This window comes from Saccoglossus kowalevskii, chromosome 13 (genome assembly GCF_978046115.1).
Source record: "Saccoglossus kowalevskii chromosome 13, keSacKowa6.1, whole genome shotgun sequence".
Classification (NCBI taxonomy): Eukaryota; Metazoa; Hemichordata; class Enteropneusta; family Harrimaniidae; genus Saccoglossus; species Saccoglossus kowalevskii.
In genome coordinates this window covers 12,764,557-12,789,753 of record NC_140653.1, presented here as the reverse complement: position 1 = coordinate 12,789,753, position 25,197 = coordinate 12,764,557, and the positions used below count along the sequence as shown (strand labels likewise).

The 25,197-nt window shown below is 37.0% G+C and overlaps 1 protein-coding gene across 1 annotated transcript; it reads right to left on the bottom strand.

Moving 5' to 3' along the window:
* Positions 1–1,772: 1,772 nt before the first annotated feature.
* On the bottom strand, positions 1,773–24,117 carry LOC100368904 (arrestin domain-containing protein 3-like). The gene is made up of 7 exons (XM_002738695.4): positions 23,839–24,117; positions 22,867–23,004; positions 11,917–12,146; positions 10,784–10,966; positions 8,977–9,180; positions 7,972–8,134; positions 1,773–3,664 (listed from the first exon to the last, which is right to left on the bottom strand). Exons 1-7 carry the CDS (start codon positions 23,957–23,959, stop codon positions 3,543–3,545), a joined length of 1,161 nt encoding a protein of 386 aa, XP_002738741.1. The 5' UTR covers positions 23,960–24,117; the 3' UTR covers positions 1,773–3,542.
* Positions 24,118–25,197: the final 1,080 nt, after the last annotated feature.

Genomic DNA, 25,197 nt, shown 5'->3' with positions numbered 1-25,197 from the left:
CAGAAACGTAGATGTCCCAAGTTGAAAAACACCCAATATCTCACCTTCATGTGTAAGTGTAGTTGGTTGAGTCACATTCAGGAGTTTCTCCTGTATATCCTAATAAGTACTGTATTTGCTTGTCGAATATGTCTGTGACTGTATTCTTTCAGCTTTGTAAGTTTTGTCTTATAGTTTTTAGAGTTAATTAATCCATTTAACACTAGATATGTATATAATTCTTTTTTTCTGCCACATTTGAATTGCGTTGTATCTGGTCTGCGTCCCGATTTCCTGAATACAGTTACTTTAATATTTACTTTTTGTTTATTTGTAATCTCCAGTCTGTAGTGTATTTATGGACATTGTATTTCTATCGCATTTTGTAGTCTTTTGTAGAAAGTTGATATCAGTGCAATGTCATCTATATACATTAGGATGTAGTAAGTTTTGTCATTAAGTTCCGGTGCGTTTGTTTCAATTTCTCGGTTTGGGTGAATTATTTTATTTCCTTCCAGGTAATTTGAGATTCCGTTTTGTTATTGATCATACTAAATGACATTACCCACTGATACACTACAATAGTTGCTTGTGTCTGTCTTGTCTTCTTTCTTGTGTATTGGGTGTTCCATATTTGCGGACATATCCCTGTTTCTAGTACGTGATTGCACTCTTGATTGAATGCCTATTTAATATAAATGTGACCCACTTGCTTTATTATTCTTCAATGCTCTTGGCACGAGTATATGCCCGTGTGTAATAAAAAGTAGGAAAGTATGGCGAAAAATGACCGATATTGATTATTTTTTTAAAAATTGTTTTCAGTTGGTTACGATCACCCAAAACTTATAAATTAAAGAGAATATGCAAACTATTATTTCTTACCTGTGCACAACAAACACACAAAATCCACCAAAAACAGAATCTTGAAACAGGATACTTGAAGAAGAAAAAAGTATCATAGCCAATGATCGTTCATTTGAGATCAAATCAACAACCTTGTATGCACCAGTGAGTCATTACGTGTAGCGTTCATATCATGTTTGAATACAATAAGCAAAATCACGCCTGAAAAATGCTTGGTTACATATTCAATTTTTGGGATAATCTCCGTTTCGGTTTACTCCATCGGGGACTACAAGATATTATATTTTCGAAATTTGTCAAGGTCAAGTAAATAAGAAGCTTCGGGGATTGTGGTCAGAAGATTCAATCATACCAATCACAGAATCACCAAATTAAGCGACAATAGGGAGTTCAAATGACGAATTCATTGTTCAATAGTATGGGGAAATGATCTATGAAATATAAAGTTTATTAAAGTTATTCGTTGCGCGGTGTTTTATTATGCAGTATATGGATTCTATTCTATTATATTTTAAATTAGTTGAGACCGAATAAACATTGGTTAGCAAAGATGTCATTTTAGTAAATTATTGCCCCATTATGCATGGTCTAATATAAACGAATGATAAAACTGACTCGCAGTAAAAAATGTAATAGTATCACCCGAAGAGGGCACCATTATAATATCCTTGCCGAATACACGGACCTTGGCTGACGAAGATGGAGACTTGCCTGAACAGATGCAGGGTGTGTACTTATTGACACTTGGTGGCGCTGTTTAAATATAACACACCTTTCTTTCTGACGATGCTGCCTCGAACGAGGAACTACAACTGGGCCATACTCATAACGTACATTTATTAAGAATATGTCAATAGGTTGGCATTATTGGTCCAACATGTTGCATTTAACTCACACGTAATCACAACCTAAATGAAAACACAAAATTATGGTTTTACCACAATCATGTAATTTATTAAATCCCTTCAAAATAAAATAGTGCATATTCCAACTCCCATATTAATATTTACTGAAATATATAATAACAAAACCACACACAGTTGAAATCGAATTCCCCGCAAGAATTACATGTGCATAACCGACTAAATGACTCAATGAACGGTTAATTCAACCACCTTCCCTGTACAGTATGATAATCTGTTTAACAACCTGCCATCTCGATAAATTCGCTAGATAAACTAGTCTACATCTTGTACGTGAGGAAAGGAATGTGTGCGTTGTTATCGTCATATCGTGTTAAATTCCCCGTGCCAGTGATTATTTTATATAGTGCCAACTGTTAACTGATATTTCCGACGTCACTGACTTGGTATTGACGGTCATTTAGAAGCCCGGTCAAAATTTCCGTGGCGGTGTCCTGGTGACGTCATATTAACCCATAACTCCGCACTAAAAACAAACGAGTCGTACTGTAAAAAAAAATAACTACACAATTGCTAAATTATACACACATGAAATGTCGTCTTTTAAAACTATTTCGTATTTTTATAATCAACCGACTTGAAATATGTGTTATGAAAAGTTAAACGTAGTTCTCAGTGAATACTTCTCATTCGGTGACGTCTTTACATACGTAATCTCCCCACAGGGAGTTACTCAACAGTCAAAATGTAATATGAAAAGTTAAACGTAGTTCTCAGTGAATACTTCTCATTCGGTGACGTCTTTGCATACGTAATCTCCCCACAGGGAGTTACTCAACAGTCAAAACAGCGGATCAAATTAATGGCGTCCATCAACCGGTTAATTGGAAGACGATTTTACGATTTTGTCAAGAGGGAGCGAAGTATATTTATAACAATGTCGATGTTCCAAGATGTCATTAGGTCATTTGTGCATAGACTGGACATAAACAAGTAGATAAATGCCCACACAGGGGTAGCTGTTAGTATTATGAGAGATTTGAGACTTTTTACCACTTTTTTTCACGACTTTGTTGGCACAGGAGCAAGAAAAATTGAAAAGGCCCAAATCTCATGGATTACGTAGAGCTATGGACCCACATCTACGTGTAAACAGGAGAAGTCGATTGAAGTACACAATAGTAAACACGCCGTCATAAGAGTAAAGAAGAAGATACGCCTACACAGAAGACGCATACAGAGGAGGCCGGCTTGCATGGGAGGCATGCATACTTAGTAGACAGAAAATAGACGTTTATACAGAATGCATGCATACACATGTGAGGTCACACGTAAACGTTAGAAGGCACACATGCACTTGAAATACGAATATGAAGCATGCAAATACATGAGAATGTACACGTACACGTGAGAATGCATGCCTATACTGGATGAATTACGTGTCTACACGTGACACACACATGATACGGGAACTTTACACGTGCGGAAGTACACACAGACGTACACAGGAGACACACACACATAACAATCACATAGAAGGAGGTACACATGCACGGGCAGTTCAAAATTGTGAGTGAATAGTAACTAATCTTCCATGTTGAATTGTTTAAAAACAATATAAATAACGTCACACAGTTAAATGACAACTGCCTTATAACATTTATGTTACACCCGAACTGTTATTATTATAGTTTCGCTTCTCTGCCACACTGAAATTGAAATCGTTTTGAAACGTGCCCTGGGATTCTTTTGGATCATTCTACTGTGCGCCTGCTTGATACAAGCTAGTACGATCATCCACTACAATGTGAGCTCAAATCAAAAATCAGATATTTAATCAGGCATATAATATGCATATTTCGGAGCAAAACGCAAATCACCGAATGTGTCTTCATCATCTGCCTCGTCTAAAATCGACACCTTACCGCAGTAGACTTCTCGGTATGATGGAGGAGCTGTGTAACAAACAAACATACAATAACATGACAGTCAATGTTATGTGAGCATGACATAGCAAAGATGTGAATGTTTTTTCATGGAAGAGTCTGACATAACAAGTATACAGCAATGTACTAGAACATATGGACATTGATACAAAGATCAATTGTATAAACTCACAGTCTCCCAGTTGTAAAAACATTTTCTTGATAGAATCATGTTCAGTATACTTGTTAACTCGTGAAATGGGTTTAGCATTGAAATGAAACACTGGTAATTTTGGCGGCACTTTTCTCTATGAAAAGTGGTAATTTTTATGTGAAATATGGCATTGTTTTGAGACAGGTAAGAGAAAGGCTAATAGCATGGGAAACACATCGTAATAAAGTGTTGCAATAAAACGTAACATAACTTCTTTGGGTACACGTGCTATATTATAATATGAGAACATGTTCTACAAGATATTGCTATAGTCAAATTTGCTTTAAAGAGCTAAGAATGTTTTTCAATCTTGAAATGTAACAGTAATGCACTGTAAACACTGCTATATATGATGTATTCTCTCACTTGCCGCTGACTTATCAAAGAACCTGTTTGGGAAGACATTACTAATCATTTTAATGTAAAAAAAATCCATTAGGATTAATAATTCAGATGACATGTCACCTCTTTCCTTAATTCTAGGTAGCTAATGATAATAAATGTCATGAGTCAGAGTAATGGTTTTGAATTCATGCATTTTCCCTTAAGTTTAAAAGAAGCATCAACTTATCCAATATGTTCTAATATCAGTGAATACGTACTGTGTGATAGGGTGTGCACATACATAAATAACTTTTGTTTTTTCTTATGTTTGCTTTATTTATATTTTTTGCTTTTTTTATCTTGTAAATAAAAAACAACAATAACAACAACAACAACAACAACAACGTCATATTTACGTTTTGTATACATTGCACAACAAATCTTTTTATGTGAATAAGATGGCATACATCAATTTTGTTCTACTTTGGAAAGAAATCAGCAAAACATGGGGAACTATCCCAATTATCAATGAGCTTGCATTATTATTCGAATGCCCTCTGAACCACATCTGCCAACTCAACCGTGTAATGTCATTCCGGTCATACAGATAATTTCCCCCACTTTACTACTACGTACAATAAAAGAATAATATGATACGTAGTTGAAGAGGTGGCGTTAGTTTTGTTTATATCTTATTCTCTGAACTAGCTATTACGTGTCATAACCTTAATTCATAAGAAAGCATACTACTAAGTAGGGCAATTGGACAGTGCGTGATTAAGAAGCACAACTATTCAATCATATGCAGAGAAGAAACTATACACAGCATATCCCTGGCAGATTCGTAGACAAAGAGACATTAATTTATTACACTAATTCTCCTCAACTGACAACATCTTCCAGTACAAATGTAACTCCCAAAAATGTTGAGACCGAACACAGATGTACACTAATTAGTACCTACTAATTTAAGCGTGATAGCAAACTATGCGATACAGAACTAGTCTTAAACAATAGGAAAACTAATCTATGAGTCCGTTTGTGCAGTGCTATTTCAGATCTTGATCGCTACACACTTAATGATTGACCAAAACAAACTTGTGTGTGACTAAGCTGCTCGAGCACTCCATGTGAAATATTGGAACATTAATTATTTTGTTCGCATGCAACCGTGCAGTTCTGTCTACAGAGTTAACTCTGAAGATAGCTCCCTCAAGTGGTCCTCAGAAAATGCTGGGAGACTAAGCAGAGGACATTGTACCCTGCATGGCATATTCAGTGCTATAGGTGTTAGGATAACATCTGCCCCATCTCTTGTAGGGAAAACTCAGTTAACAATGGGCAGTGAAACAGTGACCGGGTGGTTACGCTGGTACACAAACTAAAACATTTGTCTAGAAGAAATCACAGCAAAGACTCTTAGACTTCTGGTTCACTCTCCTGGACATTGATGTGACCAGGAAGCTGCTGTATATGTTTGAGAACCGGGTGCATCTTGGCATCCACTTCCTTACGAACCACCTCTGCAATTATACACGATCGACCAATGAAAGTTATGCTGATAAAGACCCTCCTAACATATCCACAATTATTGCAGAATTTTGAGCATTACTATCCAATGGAAAAGGAACATCTCTTAAAAAGCTAAATTTAACTGTCAACTAGGCAATACCGAGTTCTTTAAAATATTACATTTGTATCACAAAAGTTGTGAAAAAGAAATTATTAATAAACGCGAAAATTCTCAGGTAGGAATTGAAATGTGGTTACGGTCATTTCTGAGAAAATGTCCAGGCTAACTCACAATTGTCCAATGCAAATGTTTCACTGTTTTTCAAAACAGCTCCAAGGAAGTAAAATGTCCCTTAGCTGACAGCTTCCATACACTGTGCGCTGCATTCAATGTTTATTATAATTCGGCTATTGCTAGTCCTGGACTATATACATAACAGTAGTTGGCTTATTGCGAGATATGAGTTTTTAATATGAACAAAGATGGCGACCAACTAACGTGTTGCTACCAACTAACGTGCACAAACTGGGACGTTACTAGGTTTAACTAGGTGATTTTGTTTGTAGTTGGAAGTTATTCAAAAATTCAATGGCATTAATTAGTGCACGTCGCGCTCAAGTCAAAACTCGTACTTGTGATTTTTTTTAGAAGAACGTATTGGAAAAGTAATGTTCATCAACCTAAATGTCGCACATGCGCGGCGCGACGACCACCGCCTAGACCATCAAACAATGGCAGAGCAGGTAGCAAGAAAAAAAACCCTTCAAATCTCAGCCTGATTTGCATTTAAATATTAACTCTAATGAAGTGACGTCACCAATAGTAAATTCTGTCATAGACGCATGCCTACCTATCACTAGAATGTGTAAACTGATGCTTACTACTTTGAATGCCAGATCCATTTGCAACAAAGCCATTGAAGTCAGAGATTACGATGATATTGATTTACTTGCATTAACAAAAAAGCCTAATGAAAGAACCAGCAGACGACCATGTTATCAATGAGTGTATTCCTAGAAGCCAAATCATTTAAACATACACTGCGGACTATGTAATCGGGTTGTGGAATTGCTCTCGTTTAAATCACCCATTAAACCTTCTGATTGGAAACGAATGGAAAACATTACATCTTTTGAGGCAACAGTAGTTAACATGGTTTACCAAAAATTTTCCCCCGAACTTGTCATTCTATATCGTCCCCATCCAACGTGAAGAACACATTGACTATTTCAAAGTTTCTGTCTGAGTTTGGTGCCACAATGAAGAAATCATATTATTTGGTATTCGCTTCATGGGTGGTGACTTTACCGACTCAGTTCCGATGCCAACAATTCACTGACATTGACAATTTATGTGGCGTCACAGTGAGTTCTTACAGTGAGTACATGAACGAACTCATCTCTGTGGACATATCCTAGACTCAATGCTAAATAAACAAGCGTCCTGTGAAAAAAACAAATCCTCGCCGTTTGCCCAAAGTACTATTCCAGTGAAAATGACTTAGACGATTGGCAGAACATAAATGGAGAACTACTAATCTTGAAATACACTACCGAACTTACAAAGACTACGACATACAATTATTTAAATCTGCAGTCATAACCCTGCTAATCAAGAAGGCCACCCTTGATGTGGTATAAACGAACAATACCCGGTCAGTGATTTATGCATTCAAAAGATTTCACTATCTAAATGTAAAAACGCACAACATAATCTGGTGACTATGCAAAAATAGTTATGTTTCTCTTGTTTTAATTTACAATCTTCAGGAAATATAATTGTGTTATCTGTAATTTTTTCACAAAATTCATTTAATAAAGGATTTATTTACTTAGCACTCACATGACTACATGAAGGTTATGTCTAACGTAACACCGATTTTTAATTATTGTAAATTATGAGCTTTCATAAAATAGTTTGATATGGTTTAAAACAAGTCCTATATTTAGTGTGAATTTTACTTTCTGAAAATCTCTACAACATCGATATCATTAAATGGTTTAAGACAATTTTTAAGAAATATCAAATACAAAAAAATATCGCATGGTGGTCGCGTATCCCCCATATTGCGTCTTAACTTTTTACTACAGTCATCAAGATCGAGTATTTTAAAGAATACATGTAACATGAGACTCATTTATTTTCCAAGCATTTAGTGTGGTTTATTTTTTTTAGCTACAGCGCCTTTAACATGACACTGCCGCCACATAAATATTTTTGATTGATTTGAAGGAATTAGTAACATACTGGGGGAAAATGGGAAAAATAATAAAGAATATTACTCACGCATAATTTCATCATGAAGAGATTCTTCCGAGGGAAATTTGGCCAATGGTGATAAATCCGTAAAGGTGGACGAGTCTTCCAGATGACGTAATTGTTTACTACCAATAACCACTGGTACTTCTATTAGTAAATTATGTTTGGCATGTGATACTTCAGCCTCGATCTAAAACAACAATATGAATTGTATAACTACAATCATTATATAATATTACATTAAATCAGTATACAATGCACCACCAGTGTTTTAATAAACGCAATGACGTTTTCAGATTGGTTTCGTGAAATGATATAACCACAGCATTTGAATCGCGATTACGGAAAAGTACAGAACACTACTTGAGGAGATTAGTCAGATTAAAGGTTAACCAATTAGAAATTGAAGAGGGTTCTTTCCACGTACATATGTATCCAGAACATGCTGTTTGCATTTTTATTTTAAGTATATGTATTTTCACACGTTTTAAAGATTTTTAAATACTAGTATAACTATTTATAGCATCCAATTCATTATACCAAACCCCATTTATTTTAAAATTTGGCCCTTATCTGTTTTACTTGGAAATGTTGCTCACCGTTTACAATAGCTGGGGATTCCTTATATTATATTAGTGAGCAAAGATTTGCTGACCTGCAAAAATTTCGCCAGCCATTTACATACCCCCCTCTCTATTTGAGGGGCAAAGGAAAATCACGTGGTACTTTCGCTCTTAATGAAATTTCGTCGGCCATTTGTGTCTCTGAATTATAATGTGCGCATGTCTGGTTATCTCTGGTTATCTCCAGTAGATCGCTGAGTTAATGGTTACTACTTAATCAAATAATAAATTGACCAATATATATGTCACATTCGTATATCCGTTACTTGAGAGCAGAAAAACTTTCATAGAATTGGTTTGTCAAGTGGCAAATATTCATTTTGAAGTCGCACAACCTGTTTTCGAGTAAAAGAAAAACTGAAAGTAAAATCATGAACTTGACATACCATTGCGATGCACATTTTCATACCTTGAGATAATACTGTGTATCTATTAAATCACAACCTTCAAGTCCACTGGGCGGAACTGGTGGAATTTCAAGATTGGCATTCCAAGTCACTTTACTATGTGGTTGACATCCCTCTGTGTGCGACTGTGTTGCAATAATTTCTTTACTACGACAGACATTCATAGTCTTCCCACACCTCACACCAAACGCTGTATATTTCACGTCCTGGTGATACAAACACACATTGTACGGGAATAGTAATTTGATGAATATATAAATCAATGTGTTGTAACTATATTACATGCCCGGTCACACACAATTAACATTTAATAAGTCATTGAAAATGACGCAGTCCCCGTTAAAATTTGGGAAGTTCTCTTTGTGCTCGTCATATTAAAGCGGAGGGGTTGTCGCGAGCGTGTCCTTGAAACTTGAGTTCCAAGTGGCGTATACAACAGATTGTTTATTTACATCAAAACACGAGTTCATTGTAGTAGTAATATGGCCAAAAATAAAAACAGCCATTATTCGGCCATCTTTGATCTGATTATGAAACACACTGATATGTATGATGTATGTGTACATAAATTGTGGAAATATAGCAGTAAGGCCAAAAAGTCAGATAAAGTACATGTATGTGCCAAATTTGAATGAAAACTGACAGAGCGCGTCCAAGATACCGCATAAAAAAACAAAAACAAGATGCCTGCCAGTCGACCATCTTTGATCCAATTGCGAAATAAATAGTCATGGACATGTATCCTAACATGTATAATCTATGTACCAAGTTTGAATGACAACTGACAAAGCATGTCCAAAATACAACATTTTCAAAAAACAAGATGGCTGCCAGTCGGCCATTTTGAATCGAATCGCTAAACCACTGCATGTGCATATGTCCCACATAAGGTACTAGGCACATGCAAAGAATGAACGGAATCGGTCCACAGGATTCTGAAATATGACTCTGAACAGACTGACGCACGGACGAATGGACACACAGACGGATGGACGGACAGACTCAGGAACTCATGGATGGTCGGGGACATGTATCCTAACATGTATAATCTATGTACTAAATTTGAATGAAAACTGACAAACCATGTCCAAAATACAACATTTTCAAAAAACAAGATGGCTGCCAGTCGGCCATCTTTGATCCAATTGTGAAATAAATCGTCATGGACATGTATCCTAACATGTATATTCTATGTACCAAGTTTGAATGAAAACTGACAAAGCATGTCCAAAATACAACATTTTCAAAAAACAAGATGGCTGCCAGTCGGCCATTTTGAATCGAATCGCTAAACCACTGCATGTGCATATGTCCCACATAAAGTACAAATGTACTAGGCACATGCAAAGAATGAACGGAATCGGTCCAAGGGATTCTGAGATATGACTCCGGACGGACGCACGGACGCACAGACGCACAGACGCACGGACGCACGGACGGAGACCGAATTATAAGTCCCCGTTTTTGGACTTCGTCCGAACGGGGACTAATAAGCTACATATGTAAGCATTTACTATAACTGACAAAGTCATATTATTTAAAGCAACATTAATTCACAGAATTATATAGCTCTTAATATGCACCGAGAATAATGGAGTGTAGCATATTTCGCTATAATTATCCGCGGATATGACCTAAATTCACATTATCTACAAAGAACAAAAGAATTGGTCCATTCTTCCCAGGATCATATTATTTGAAATACTGGGCGTGGCACATTCTCTGAATTCACTTTATCCACAAAGATAAATGAATGAGGTGCAAAGATTACATAGATTAGTTGAGTTCAAACGAACAATCGATACTCACCTGCATCAGTGTAGCGTGTACCTCGTGTACGCGACGGTTACTATTATTGTTAATGCTGACTTTTAATGGTATAGCATTGCCCGGGGCGTATCCCTTCCTCTGTACCCTCACCAGCATTGTAGTTGGTCTGGATATGCATAGAAGGCATCCTCCTGACATTTCGGTCTGTGCTACAATTGGTGCCTGTTGTATATTAAATTTTAATTATTTTCAAGGGTACATATTAATATGTTATTACTATTATGTATTATGAAATGTAACAATTATATATTCTTTTATATTAATACATAGGATAATTAAAATCATTATACCGCTGTCTAACACATACATTCGTGTTACCATTTTTTTTTTCGTTGGTATGCACATTGCATGCTGCTACATTTGTATATTCATATGACGATCGTAACTCATATCACTTGGATTCAGATAGAGATTATAAACAAGCACACGTGTTTTCACTGAGAACCGTACACTTGTATTCACATGGAGATTGTAAACAAGCACACGTAAAACGATTGTAAATGGAAATTGTAAATAAGCATACGTGCATTCATATTCCAAACCGTACACCTGTAAAATTTACTTATACAAGCTTTTATGTAAATTGCTAACTAGCAATACATTATTGACTAATATTCACGCTGTTTTACTGGCTTGCACTGAGAGTTTGAGATTTAAAGTTACACTTGGTACGTTTACTAAGCTCACCACGCTCCAACTCGTGTAATTTCCTACAAACGATATAGTTACACGCACATCATTTGACGCTCGAATTCAGTCACGTACATCTAGCACGCAAATACATGTCACATTTTAACCTACGCAATTGTCCTCATTCGAGTTGTAACGTCGTCCTCGGGGTTATTCAAGCGTGTAATATTTACGAGGGTACAAATGGATTAAGAAGAGTGCCGTATTGGATAAGGCAATAACATTAATTCACTAGTCTGTCTCAACTGATCAATAATAAGATATATAATTGTTTGAAACAGTCTTAGACTATTGATTTTCCAATCCACATTGTACATAATCTAGTAAAGTAACAAACGGTGTCGCCAATAACCTAATGCTTTTTATTTTGACAGTTGACTTCGTGCTATAGGTAAATAAGTGCTAACCGTTCAATGTCTCACCTTTGCATTAGGTACTCTATTGGGATCCATGTGTTTGCCTATTACTGTTAGCGCCCTCTTAGAATATACATTTTTACCAGAGGATCTTTCAATTGTACATTTGAGGGAATATCGAACACATCCGTACTTCCCCTCAAATGACATTGGAAGATTCCGATCAGGGATCTGTAACCTAAATGGGAATCGATGAACTCCCGATTGTAAATTCCAGTCTTCTTGTCGTTCCCTATCTGTAACAAAGCATGAAGGAGAGTTCAGCATATGTCGTTCACGATGAAAGCATACTGATAGACAGCTTTTTAGCCATGCGGCCCGAGGGAATTGCCGCCAAATAGCTCGTGCTAGCTCCTCTATGAAAACCTGACAAGTACTGAGTGTAGGTATTGTTTTGTTTTTGTGTAAATAAACAAACAAACAAACCAATAAACCAACCAATAAACAAACAACCAACCATCAAACAAACAAAAACACAGACAGCAATGGTGAAGAATCCTTCATTTCTCTTGTAACTATAATATGTAATTTGTTTCCAATTGAACTAAGGGTCAGCTCAAAGTCTGTTAGCGAGGCATGTGTTATCATAATGACATCATGTTTAAATGAATAAAGCTGGACTATCTGTATTGAACTAATGTGTATTATTCTGGTTCGAACCAGGTACAAAGGGGCGTTCAATTAGTAATGCCCAAGACCCACTTACAGTTGAGGCAGCCATTTTGGAAGATCGACGCATTACTGTTCGCCAAATAACCCAAGAGGTCAAGATTAGTACAAGGTCTGTGGAAACTATCATTCATGACCATTTGCATATGCATAAGGTGTCTGCCAGATGGATTCCCAGGTTGCTCACACCTTTCCAGAAGCAGGAACGTGTCGAGTGCTTGAGGATGAATTTGGAAATGTGTCAAGACGATGACTCAAAGTTTTTCAAAAGACTGATTGCACAGGATGAAACTTGGGTCCATCACTATGATCCAGAGACCAAAGCCAAGTCAATGCAGTGGAAGCACTTGGGCTCACCACTCTAAAGAAGGCAAGGGTGCTCACGTCTTCTGGGACCAGGACGGAGTGATGACAGATTTCATGGCAAAGGGTGCCACAATTACAGGAGCCTATTCCGCTTCACTTTTGATGAAATTAACAGAAGCTTTTAAAATCAAGAGCCAGGGCAAGATCAGCAAAGGTATCCTCCTCCTCCAGGACAACGCTCCGGCCCACAACTCGCAAGTCGCCAGATCAGAAGCATGGGCGTGTGGCTATTAAATCCTTCCCCACCCCCTCACTCTCCTGACCTTGCACCCTCTGACTTTCATCTCTTCCCAGTCATGAAGTTGTGTTTGAAAGGAAAACGTTTCCCAGATGATACAGCCCTGATTTCTGAAGTTACGACGTGGTTGGAGAACCAACCTGCCATGTTCTACAAAAACGGTCTCCAGAGCTGCATCAAACGATGGGAGAAAAGCATAACTTTGGGTGGTTCCTATGTAAAGAAAGACTAATAACTGTGTCAAGTTTCATTAATATCCTGCTATGGGAAATGGGTCAGGGGCATTACTTATTGAACGCCCCTCGTATCTCTACGAATACTAGTAATTGTTATCAAATAAGCGAGATAATGTTCCCCCAAACACAACAGAGTGTTCACAACAAAACAGACCTTTTTAAAAACAATTATACACTTACTTTATGTCTGAAGGACCGTCTTTCCAAAAAACAAGAAATTTCGTTGTTATCTTTTTGAATTATTTGGCAATGATCAATAACTTTTCGATATGAATGATTAATCATTCCACATTTTTTTCCATGGCACCCGTACACATTCCTATCAACATTTAATAGATTGAATTCATTAGAGCCTATGTATAACTTAATGAATTACCAATGCCAAAAAATTCTCGAGATTGATGTTTCCATGGCAAACAAATGCAGGAGGCAGTAAGCACCCATCAAAAATACACAATCTAAGAGTTATCATTCATAAATTAAACTTACACAATTTATTGAAACTTGTAGTTACTGAGGGAGAGTATATGTCATGGACATTGTTTGTTAAGAAATTAAGGCAGCTCAATATATCTTCTGACTAATACATAACTGATTCCATTACAAACTGTATCAAATCCACCTATAAATCTGAAAACCCCATTAGCACACTCTTCACTTGAACATACAGCGACAACCAGTGCACTTCGACTGTTGGATTGCATTTGTCATTAAATAAGCCAAAATAAAATTGTGTCTAGTCACTGACTTAAAGCGGGGGTGATGTTACCTGCGCATGCGTCAGATGGCCATGGCGTGTCATTGTTTACAAACAAGCGTCTACCCATGAGCCTTTGCGGTTTTAGCGTGCGTTGTTATTGTCGCTTAGTACTCAATTCCCGCGCGTGCGCAGGAGACGCTCCTCCCGCTTTAAGTAAAGTCAGAGACAATGTAGCCGATGATTATTATAAACATGGATGACGTTGATTACTGTAAAGGCATGACGTCACACTAATCATCACTTGGTGTTGAGACACTGTAAACATGCGCCGTTCGTTTGACGACAGATTCCATTGATACAATAATATACCGACTGTACCTTTGATCAGCTTTCAATTATTGTTTCAGAAAAAAACCTAAAAAAGATAATGTTGCACGCTGCTCATGTTAAACTGCCGAGCTCTAAATATATTGAAATCACTACACGGTTAGACTACAGGTTAGCTTCAACAATAGAACTGGTGATGGTTGTGAACCATAACTTTCTCAACGACTGTGTGTAATGGGGGGAAGGGATGTAAAGGGAAATGTATTGTTGTTTTACCTCTGTGTAATTTACAATATATCTGTATAACATTTATAAAATCACAGTGCTGAGATTCACTTCAAGTATACCTGAAATATAATCCTATAATCGCTTACGAGTCGTCAAAACGTACAGTTTGGTGAAAATTGGGAATGATACCAAGATTTAACAATTGCATGAGAACATCGCGATGTTCTTTTGACACATGACACGGATATGCATAAGTCAAATTTTGTATAGCTTCAATACACATACAAATATATATGTTGACAATAAACCTCTCTGTCGCGTTGTGTAAATACAAACAAGACATTAAATCTTCCTGACAGTAACATGTTAGTCGGTAATGTGATGGTCCTGAAATTCCAGTAATATTATTGGGCCACGACAAACTTGTATTCTGGTATACAACTGAACCTAATATTGTAACAGGGTCTGCAACAGGAGGTTTAAAAATGCTTTTCATTCTACTTAACGGATTATGGTCAATGACTCCTCAATGACGTATCTTACAAGTGTTGTATGAACCCGAATGAAAGGTTCAGAGTCACGGCGAATACTTCTTGCGAGTCATCCCTCTAATAACGTCTTCAACCAACCTAGACCAATAATTAATGTGCGGGTAAAGTACTCTGGCTAATGATATTGAACTTTGCTTATTGTGACATATTCTGCCCCCCCCCGGGTTCTGAGCTTGCATTCTGGCTACATTTACTGTCCTTTTATATCAGTTCAATTTTCTTTCATTATTTCATCAAGAATTCATGATATGTAATATTTAAAACCAACCTTCATTTCACAGTCACTCTAGTGCCACTTTTCAAAAATTATTTTACTGATCAAAAGACTTATCACTCCCATCATGCAATCCCCCATAGTACTTCCGCAGACACGGCGACGACCACCAACATAAATACAAAGAATCCTTTCTCTCGGAATTACACCACGTGATCCATATGCTGCAGTCCATAAAAATGATTTCATTTGAAGAGAATATACATATATAATGTTCAACAAGGATCAACCATTGACACGCAGGTCAATACATCACACACTATGACACCACGGCATCTTGCCAATGCGATGACATACAGCTAAACTATCAATTCTTCTCAACAAGCGCAATTACAGTTCAATTCATTTTCCCGCCAAAAGTGAATAATGACGCTGGTGCGGTGTGCTGCGAATTGACGAATGCGTAATGTCAGTAGACATGCAAACTTTTTACAACTATGTCAATATAATTATGAGAAAGCTAAAGTTTAACTTAACGACTTAAAATATTTCCGTGGTGAATAGCTTTTAATTTCACAAGACGAATGGACACCATGGCCGCCATGGGAATTATCGTTGTAATCAATGTCAGAGCAATGGAGCTTTGCTCATGAAATGTAGGGTTTGGAAGTAAACATGTTGTGTTGTGAGCGTTTGGCTTCCATGTAGTGTTGACAAGATTTTATAGTATTTGTCAGCACGCTGGAGTTGAGTGTCGTATAAATTACTGATAAATATTGACTACGGTGACAATATTAATTAACAAACCTGGATAAACTTGAACTTGCCCTCACACGAAACTAGAATTTATTGTAATGACGGCAAAGCAGGCGGACGGATTGATCGGCGGATGGGCGGATAACCTCGATCATAAGCAATGGTTGGATTTTATGTATTTATTTTGTTAACTTGAATTACAAAGAAAATATAAAATGTGGGTCCCACGTAACGTATACAACGCCTGTAAAATATTAAAAAATCGAACGCGTTCTGCGTGATACCGGTCAACTGAACCAAGGCACGTTGTTTTAGTTAAAGCGGGAGGGTCGTCACTTGCACATGTGTCAGATGGCCATAGCGTGTCATTGTTTACAAACCAGCGTCTACCCATGAGCCTTTGCGTTTTAACGTGTGTTGTTATCGTCGCTTGGGACTCAATTCCCGCGCGTGCGCAGGTGACGACCCTCCCGCTTTAAAAGTTTCACGTTTGCCATTATTGAAGATACATTTTCTTTCTACTGGGAGGTGGCATTCTGCTTGTTCAAAAGCACACAAGAATCTCTAAATACAAGACACCAATGTTATTTCACTCCTCAACTCCAACCACCATAGCGTGTTATGGTATTTTAAAGCAGGGGAGTCGTTACCTGCGCATGCGGCAAACGGCCATAGCGTACCCATGGTTCTTTGTGTTTTCAGCTTGTGTTGTTATTATCGCGTGGGACTCAATTCCCACGCATGCGCAGGTGACGACCCCTCCGCTTTAATAGTATTAGTATTTACCCGAACAAACATGCATATATCCACAATGAGTACCTCTAACCCTCTAGATAGAGGAACTGTGATACATCACATAGTATAATTTGTAATAAAGCGCGTCATGCAATACGATCTCGGATTATCATTGCTAAAGTGGAAGCGACGTTGTCTAAATAATCTCCGCCGTTGGACGTCAAACGGGCTGACATTTGCCTATAGCTTCAGAGCACATATTTAAGATGTTCTTCCATGTATTATTAGTCAGCAACAGGGGGTAGTTTACTTTCAAGTAGCACATTCTCTGTGTAATTATGACTGTCGGAAAGCAGGCACAGTGGAAAATATGACTCACGTTTGGATTGTTGTGTTTTTAGTAGTTTCCTGTTTTTAATTCATCTTAATCTGCGGGGTTTCAGTTTAGTCATGGGGTTTATAGTTCCATGGTTTAGTCAAAGCATGGAGGTAAATGACAGACTTTTACTTCCATGGTCGAAGCAAATGTATAAGACAGAATTATAAAAGATATTATACACGGTTGTCGTAACATTAGAAAACATATAATTATTATTTATTATACTCGGCAGCTTTTCTGCAAGTATACGATGACTGCATGCGTGCATTGAGAACATGCATCTCACACGGAGGCGACAGCATTACGCCTGGTCCACCGTGGCGACTGGACGCTTCCGTTCAACTGAGGATGCCGCGTGCCTGGCAAGTGGGCATATTCACTGATGAGTAGGAAGAGGTTTGCGAAAGTCAAAACCGCAAACTCCCTGGAGATGGGCGGTTACTACGACACAACAGGTTGAATTTTCAATGAATTATTGCAAAGCAATAAACACAAACGTAGTCCTCCACACTGACCCGAAGAAATGGAGACGGGAGACAAGGCGGACCTCCAACAGGAAGGGACCACGGCATGATTTGCTAGTTACTGGTTAACAACGCGTAGATTCCGCATTTTGATTTTGAATTGATATATATTGACGTTGCGTGTTTCGGCTATGACGAGATAAAATATTGTGCTAACTTTAATTCAGTTAAATTCAAACAGCGGAGTTAAACATGTTTATAGAAAATTGAATAACCCGATCGTTAGAGCAGTCCGCTGATCGTACTGGAGCAAACAAAAAACTGCTCGCTGATTCTAATTCAATATTGCACATCTTTAATTGTGGAAAATCTAATATCATCCGCCTTTCTGTGCTGACTATATTATACAGAACTAAGATGTATTCAGAAGTCACAAAGTTATGGGGACTTCATTTCGTCCATGGGAAATCAAATCGTTCTAATAACTCACACGGGATCGTATAAATGCAAGTCTTTTAGACTACGTCATCTTCATTAAAACCACAGGAAGCCCATTGAACACGGGTGATGAACGAGCGTACTAGACACGAGAAACGTAATGAAATGTTAGTTGCACGACTATAGAATATTGATATAAATAATAAGGCGTGGACGGGTGGGGTAGTGGGTTATGCAATTACAGGAATTCAACGGAACTTGGTAGTACAACAGAGCAATGTCCCAATCCGTCAAACATCAACGTCAAAATGTACTGCTAAACATAACATAGCGTATACTGTGATTGTAAGTCGACCATGAATCGTAGCATGTAATACATTATCTTTTATTTATGTGCTCCTGTGAGTGACCTCCGAGTCTAAATGGACGCTATTCGTGTATGTCCAATAACACCTTGATAGATGAACATATAGCTGTGCTAATGTATGTCTCAATAACCCCAGTGTGCAGAGACGGATATAGGATTTAGAGGTTGGGGTTGGGGGGCCTTTACATTGACGTCATTGCCGAATTGAATTATGGTATATATGTGCACACCCCTCTAAATCCGCCACTAATGTGTATTTTTGTGTAAGTCTAAACTCAGTATCTAGTTTTTATTAACGTAAGAGAAAAGAAATTTTCAATTACTCCGCGCCAATCCGATACACATTGACAGAACGAGATTGTAATGCTAATATTAATAATAATAATAATAATAATAATAATAATAATAATAATAATAATAATAATAATAATAATAATAAATTAATTAATTACGTCAAAATAAAAATAACATGGGACTCAAGACAGAAAAAAAAATAAAACAGTATAAATGTTGACAAATTGAATAAAAAAATAATAAAAAGTAAAGAATACTGTGTTTTATGTTCATGAGTTTATGTTTATGTTTTATGAGAACCGAAACATTCAACACATTACAGGCCGACAGTGTTACGTTCTTTGTAATTGAACGCGGTTCTTAGAATTATGAATGTCATGAACCTGGCCACTGAAACAAAAAAAAACACGGACCATCCCTTTGCATCGCTATTAAATACCGAATTTACTGCAACCCAGATCTATTTGGAAATGTGCATCCAATCAAAGAGGATATGTGCTGTGAGTATCGAATATCAAGAGATACTTGCCTCCCGTCGCATCACCGCATCAGTACATCGACGGTAATACGGCACGGTTTACATTATGGGCGGGGTAAATATTTGTGTTGGTGCCGGATTTATCAAAATAAAACAACTTCTTACAATTATTTAGATGTAAAACAACTCTTGAACTTGACATTTAAGTGGATGAAATGAGAGTCAAAAAGCTCATTCAACAACGGACCTTTGGAAAATTACATATACATGTACTACAAAGAGTTGGGCATATCTAACTATGACTGTATCCACATGGGATTGTCAACTCGAATCCCCTAGAGCGAAACGAAGTGCAAACTACACAGTTAGTCATCAGCCCACTCAGTCAGGGACACGTACACTTGTTAGTAATAAAGTACATAGATATGCAAGTTGGACACATGGCGTCCGAGCGGTAACAGTGTACAAGCCAAAATGTCTGGCACATGTAAGCACATGAACGATGACCCGACACACTTAGCTGACCAACAAGAACAGAGCAGTTAGAAGCATGGTGAGGCCCGAATAAGGCCTACGGACTACAAAATAACCATATAAATCGTTTATATTATGACACGCGTATCCGACCTTCAGAGAGCTTCAGTTGACAGGTACAGTGCAAGTAATGTACAATGATTGCATCGTGATTGTTTTTGTACTGTGATATGATATGCCCCAGAAACAGTCTCTTATCATTTATGGTGATGGGGCCCGTGGAGGAAAACGGATCTTCATCTACCACGCCTGATAATTATACTTAACACTTTAACCTCACAACACACAAAAACTCGTCATATTGCCATGCCCGGATAATATGCATAGCACGTTTCGTTGGTGTGTGAATTGAACCGGGAGATGAAACACGTCGTATGTATTCCACTCGTTTGAAAAATGACGTTGACATGCTGTCTACGTTGAAATACATCCCTGCATTAGCAAACTGTGTATAACAAAATAAAACTACCCTGGTTGCCATGGCAACCGTATTCCCATTGTAGACTCAATTATTAATAATAATGTAAAATAATTCACTACATTAATCTAGCGGTAATAATATAGATTGCCAGTATTCATAGATGTTCACTTTTAAACTGACAATACCAGCAATGCAAGTCACGCGTCAAGGGGTGTCATGACAATCTGTAACTAAACCACAACGACGTCTTCCTTGTTATAGGATACATAACGACATGAAACATATTATTACCGGGGTATATACATGAAACATATTACTGCCGTGATATATACATGAACTCATAATATTGCCGTGATATATACATGAACTTATATTACTGCCGTGGTATATACATGAACTCATAATATTGCCGTGGTATATACATGAAACATATTACTGCCGTGATATATACATGAAACATATTACTGCCGTGATATATACATGAAACATATTACTGCCGTGGTATATACATGAAACATATTACTGCCGTGATATATACATGAAACATATTACTGCCGTGATATATACATGAAACATATTACTGCCGTGATATATACATGAAACATATTACTGCCGTGGTACATACATGACTCATATTATTGCCGTGGTATATACATGACCTCATATTATTGCCGTGGTATATACATGAACTCATATTATTGCCGTGGTATATACATGAAACATATTACTGCCGTGATATATACATGAAACATATCACTGCCGTGATATATACATGAACACATATTACTGCCGTGGTATATACATGAACTTATATTACTGCGTGGTATATACATGAACTCATATTATTGCCGTGATATATACATGAACACATATTACTGCCGTGGTATATACATGAACACATATTAATCTCATAGTACAAACAAGAACACATATTACTGTCATGGATACATACATGAACACATATTACTGCCGTGGTATATACATGAACTTATATTACTGCGTGGTATATACATGAACTCATATTATTGCCGTGGTATATACATGAAACATATTACTGCCGTGATATATACATGAAACATATTACTGCCTTGATATATACATGAACACATATTACTGCCGTGGTATATACATGAACTTATATTACTGCGTGGTATATACATGAACTCATATTATTGCCGTGATATATACATAAACACATATTACTGCCGTGGTATATACATGAACACATATTACGCTCATAGTACAAACAAGAACTCATATTACTGTCGTGTTACATACATGAACACATATTACTGCCGTGGTATATACATGAACTTATATTACTGCGTGGTATATACATGAACTCATATTATTGCCATGATATATACATGAACACATGTTACTGCCGTGGTATATACATGAACACATATTACTGTAGTGTAAATACATGAACACATATTACTGTCGTGGTACATACGTGAACACATATTACTGCCGTGATATATACATGAACACATATTACTGCCGTGGTATATACATGAACTTATATTACTGCGTGGTATATACATGAACTCATATCATTGCCGTGATATATACATGAACACATATTACTGCCTTGGTATATACATGAACACATATTACGCTCATAGTACAAACAAGAACACATATTACTGTCGTGGTACATACATGAATACTAATTACTGCAATGTAAATACATCGACACATATTACTGTCGTGGTACATACATGAACACTAATTATTGTAGTGTAAATACATGAACACATATTACTGTCGTGGTACATACGTGAACACATATTACTGTCGAGGTACATACGTGAACACATATTACTGTCTTGGTACATACGTGAACACATATTACTGTCGTGGTACATACGTGAACACATATTACTGTCGAGGTACATACGTGAACACATATTACTGTCGTAGTACATACGTGAACACATATTACTGTCGAGGTACATATGTGAACACATATTACTGTCGAGGTACATACGTGAACACATATTACTGTCGAGGTACATACGTGAACACATATTACTGTCGTGGTACATACATGAATACTAATTACTGTAATGTAAATACATCGACACATATTACTGTCGTGGTACATACATGAACACTAATTACTGTAGTGTAAATACATGAACACATATGACTGTCGTGGTACATACATGCACACATATTACTGTCGTGGTACATACGTGAACACATATTACTGTCGAGGTACATATGTGAACACATATTACTGTCGTGGTACATACATGAACACATATTACTGTCGTGTTAAAAACATGAACACAAATTACTGTCGTGGTACATACATGAACACTAATTACTTTAGTGTAAATACATGAACACGTATTACTGTCGTGGTACATACATGAACACATATTACTGTCGTGGTACATACATGAACACATATTACTGTCGTGGTACATACATGAACACATATTACTGTCGTGTTAAAAACATGAACACAAATTACTGTCGTGGTACATACATGAACACATATATTATGTGGAACATACATGAACTTGAAAATAGATGACCCCATGACCTACCGTTCTTGAGAAACGTTACGATCTGGTCAAAGTATACTTCTTTGGCGTTGAAACTTGTCCCAGGAGCAACTGGCGCGTTTTTATTGAAATCTTCGGCCCACGTTACGTGTACCAAGCCAAGAAATCGTATGTGCATGCCTAAGATGGGAAGGATTAATAAAAAAGGCGGTGAGACACACAACGTCATTTTTGACCTTACAAAACAGCATTCGCTGGTTTTATTGGCATTATTTAATTGGCGTTATTATGACAACGAATGGATTAATTTTTCGATAGATGTAAATATAATTGATATCTAATTTTAGAGAAAGGCAATTGTCACATGACATGAATTTTGGAGTTCACGTAAATCTAGCTAATTTATCGAGTATAAATAATCAACCAATCGAAAATAAACGAATACGCAGTGCTGAGCTTTGTGAACATCCCCAGTAACGCATAACCATTGTTCAGTTATAATTAACGACATGTTACGTGCCAAAAATAACGCATTTTATCTTATGCAATCAATTATCAATACATTATTATTTATTGAATTCTCAATTTACGCAATACACTTACAGTAATGTTCATTTTATTTTAGGTCACGTGTCACATAACTGTGCGATAAAAGCGTGGCAATCCATTGTATTTTATTCTATGTCGTATTGTTCTGGTTATTAAATATAATAATTATAAAATTCTCTTAGAATGGAGATAAAAAGACTACAATGACTCCATTACAGTGTGAATGATACATACGTCCCAATATAACGTGCAGCGAATATGTCGCGTCTCTCAGATTCTTGCGACTTTCCTTAATCTCTCACATATGTCCTTATATGTTACAATGTTTAATTCGTTACACTGTAGACGTGTTTTAGATACAGCAATGTCAAACAAAATTGTGTCACTAAGAGTTCATTCAGCCCATATGTTCTACGGCAGCAAACTAAGGAAAGGGGCCCACGAGTCGTTGAAAACATTACGTACCTTTAATGCACGGGATACCTCGATTTAGTTCCAGAATAACGCGACCAGCGACCACATCCCCAGCACTAAATACATCTCGATTGTCATCTAAAGCGATACAGAATCGACGAATGGAATCCATTTTACGATTGCATCAATACTGCTCGGGAAAACAGCGGAAAAGTTATAAGAAACGTTAGCGAGAGAATGCGTCTGTCTTGACCCGGTTATCTCAGGACGCTCCTCGCAGTATGTGCGGAATGTGAATGGATTCTAATGTAGGGGCCCTCACTTCACCATCGCACCATCTTTAATTGGCATTATTACGCAGCCAATAGCATCTGCGCATGTTCACAGCGACCGCTCGTTTCAATTTTGACACCGGACACCACATTCTTTCTCCCACTTCTGTTGAAATTAAACTGGTCTAGTAATGCAGTATGACTCGTTCTTTATTTTTTTGCTAGAGACACGTGGTATTTTAACAATCATTATCTTTCAAAATTGTATTTAAATTTATGTTACTAGTACTTGTAATTATAATTGATTTGAGATATACAAAAAAATATTTAAAAATAGTCCTAGGCTGAATCTTAATTTTATATAATGCCGTTTCACGCACAACTAGTTTGCACTTGTTGATGAGTTCAGATTAAATGAATAGCGGGCAATTAATATCGCATCGGTTATTCACTCCACTAACATTTTTTCCAGCTCTCTGTTCAGTGTCATAAGAGTCTGTATTATTCGACTGATTGTTCATCTGAACGTCTGACGTAACTATGCAGGTACCCGCGAATAAGTAGTTTATTATTTACTTAATTATAAACATGTACATGCTTAATTATAAGCATGCACATTATGATGAGTAACGTATTTATAGAGACGTCATGTGATAAATCATCAACTAAATTTTAAAATACTCAGTCAGGGGAGGGCGCTGTCCGTGAATATTACGCTTGTATTCTCTATCGGATATTTTCGCCGCGGTCAATAATTCTTCAGAGGGTCGTTAAAACTGAATATTGACCAATACTGAGGTAATTTAACTATAAGTTAAGATAACGAATAAATTAACACTACATAAATCAAACATTGCAGACGCCATTTTTCTGTTAACAGCTATTTATACTGAAAAACGAAATCGAGGTCACTGGAGTTTCATTATTTTTTATTGAACGCCACGAGACCACGTTCTCTTTAATCAACGTGACAATCTTGCACATTAAGGTATATCTCCTATATCATGGTAGTTTAGCAGTAATAAGGCAGTGTAATAATTGTGTACATTGCCATACTATGTCATACAGTGAAGAAGGGCGCATAAAGCTGTGGATGCTATAAACGTTTTATAAATATACATTTTTGTAAATCATACTT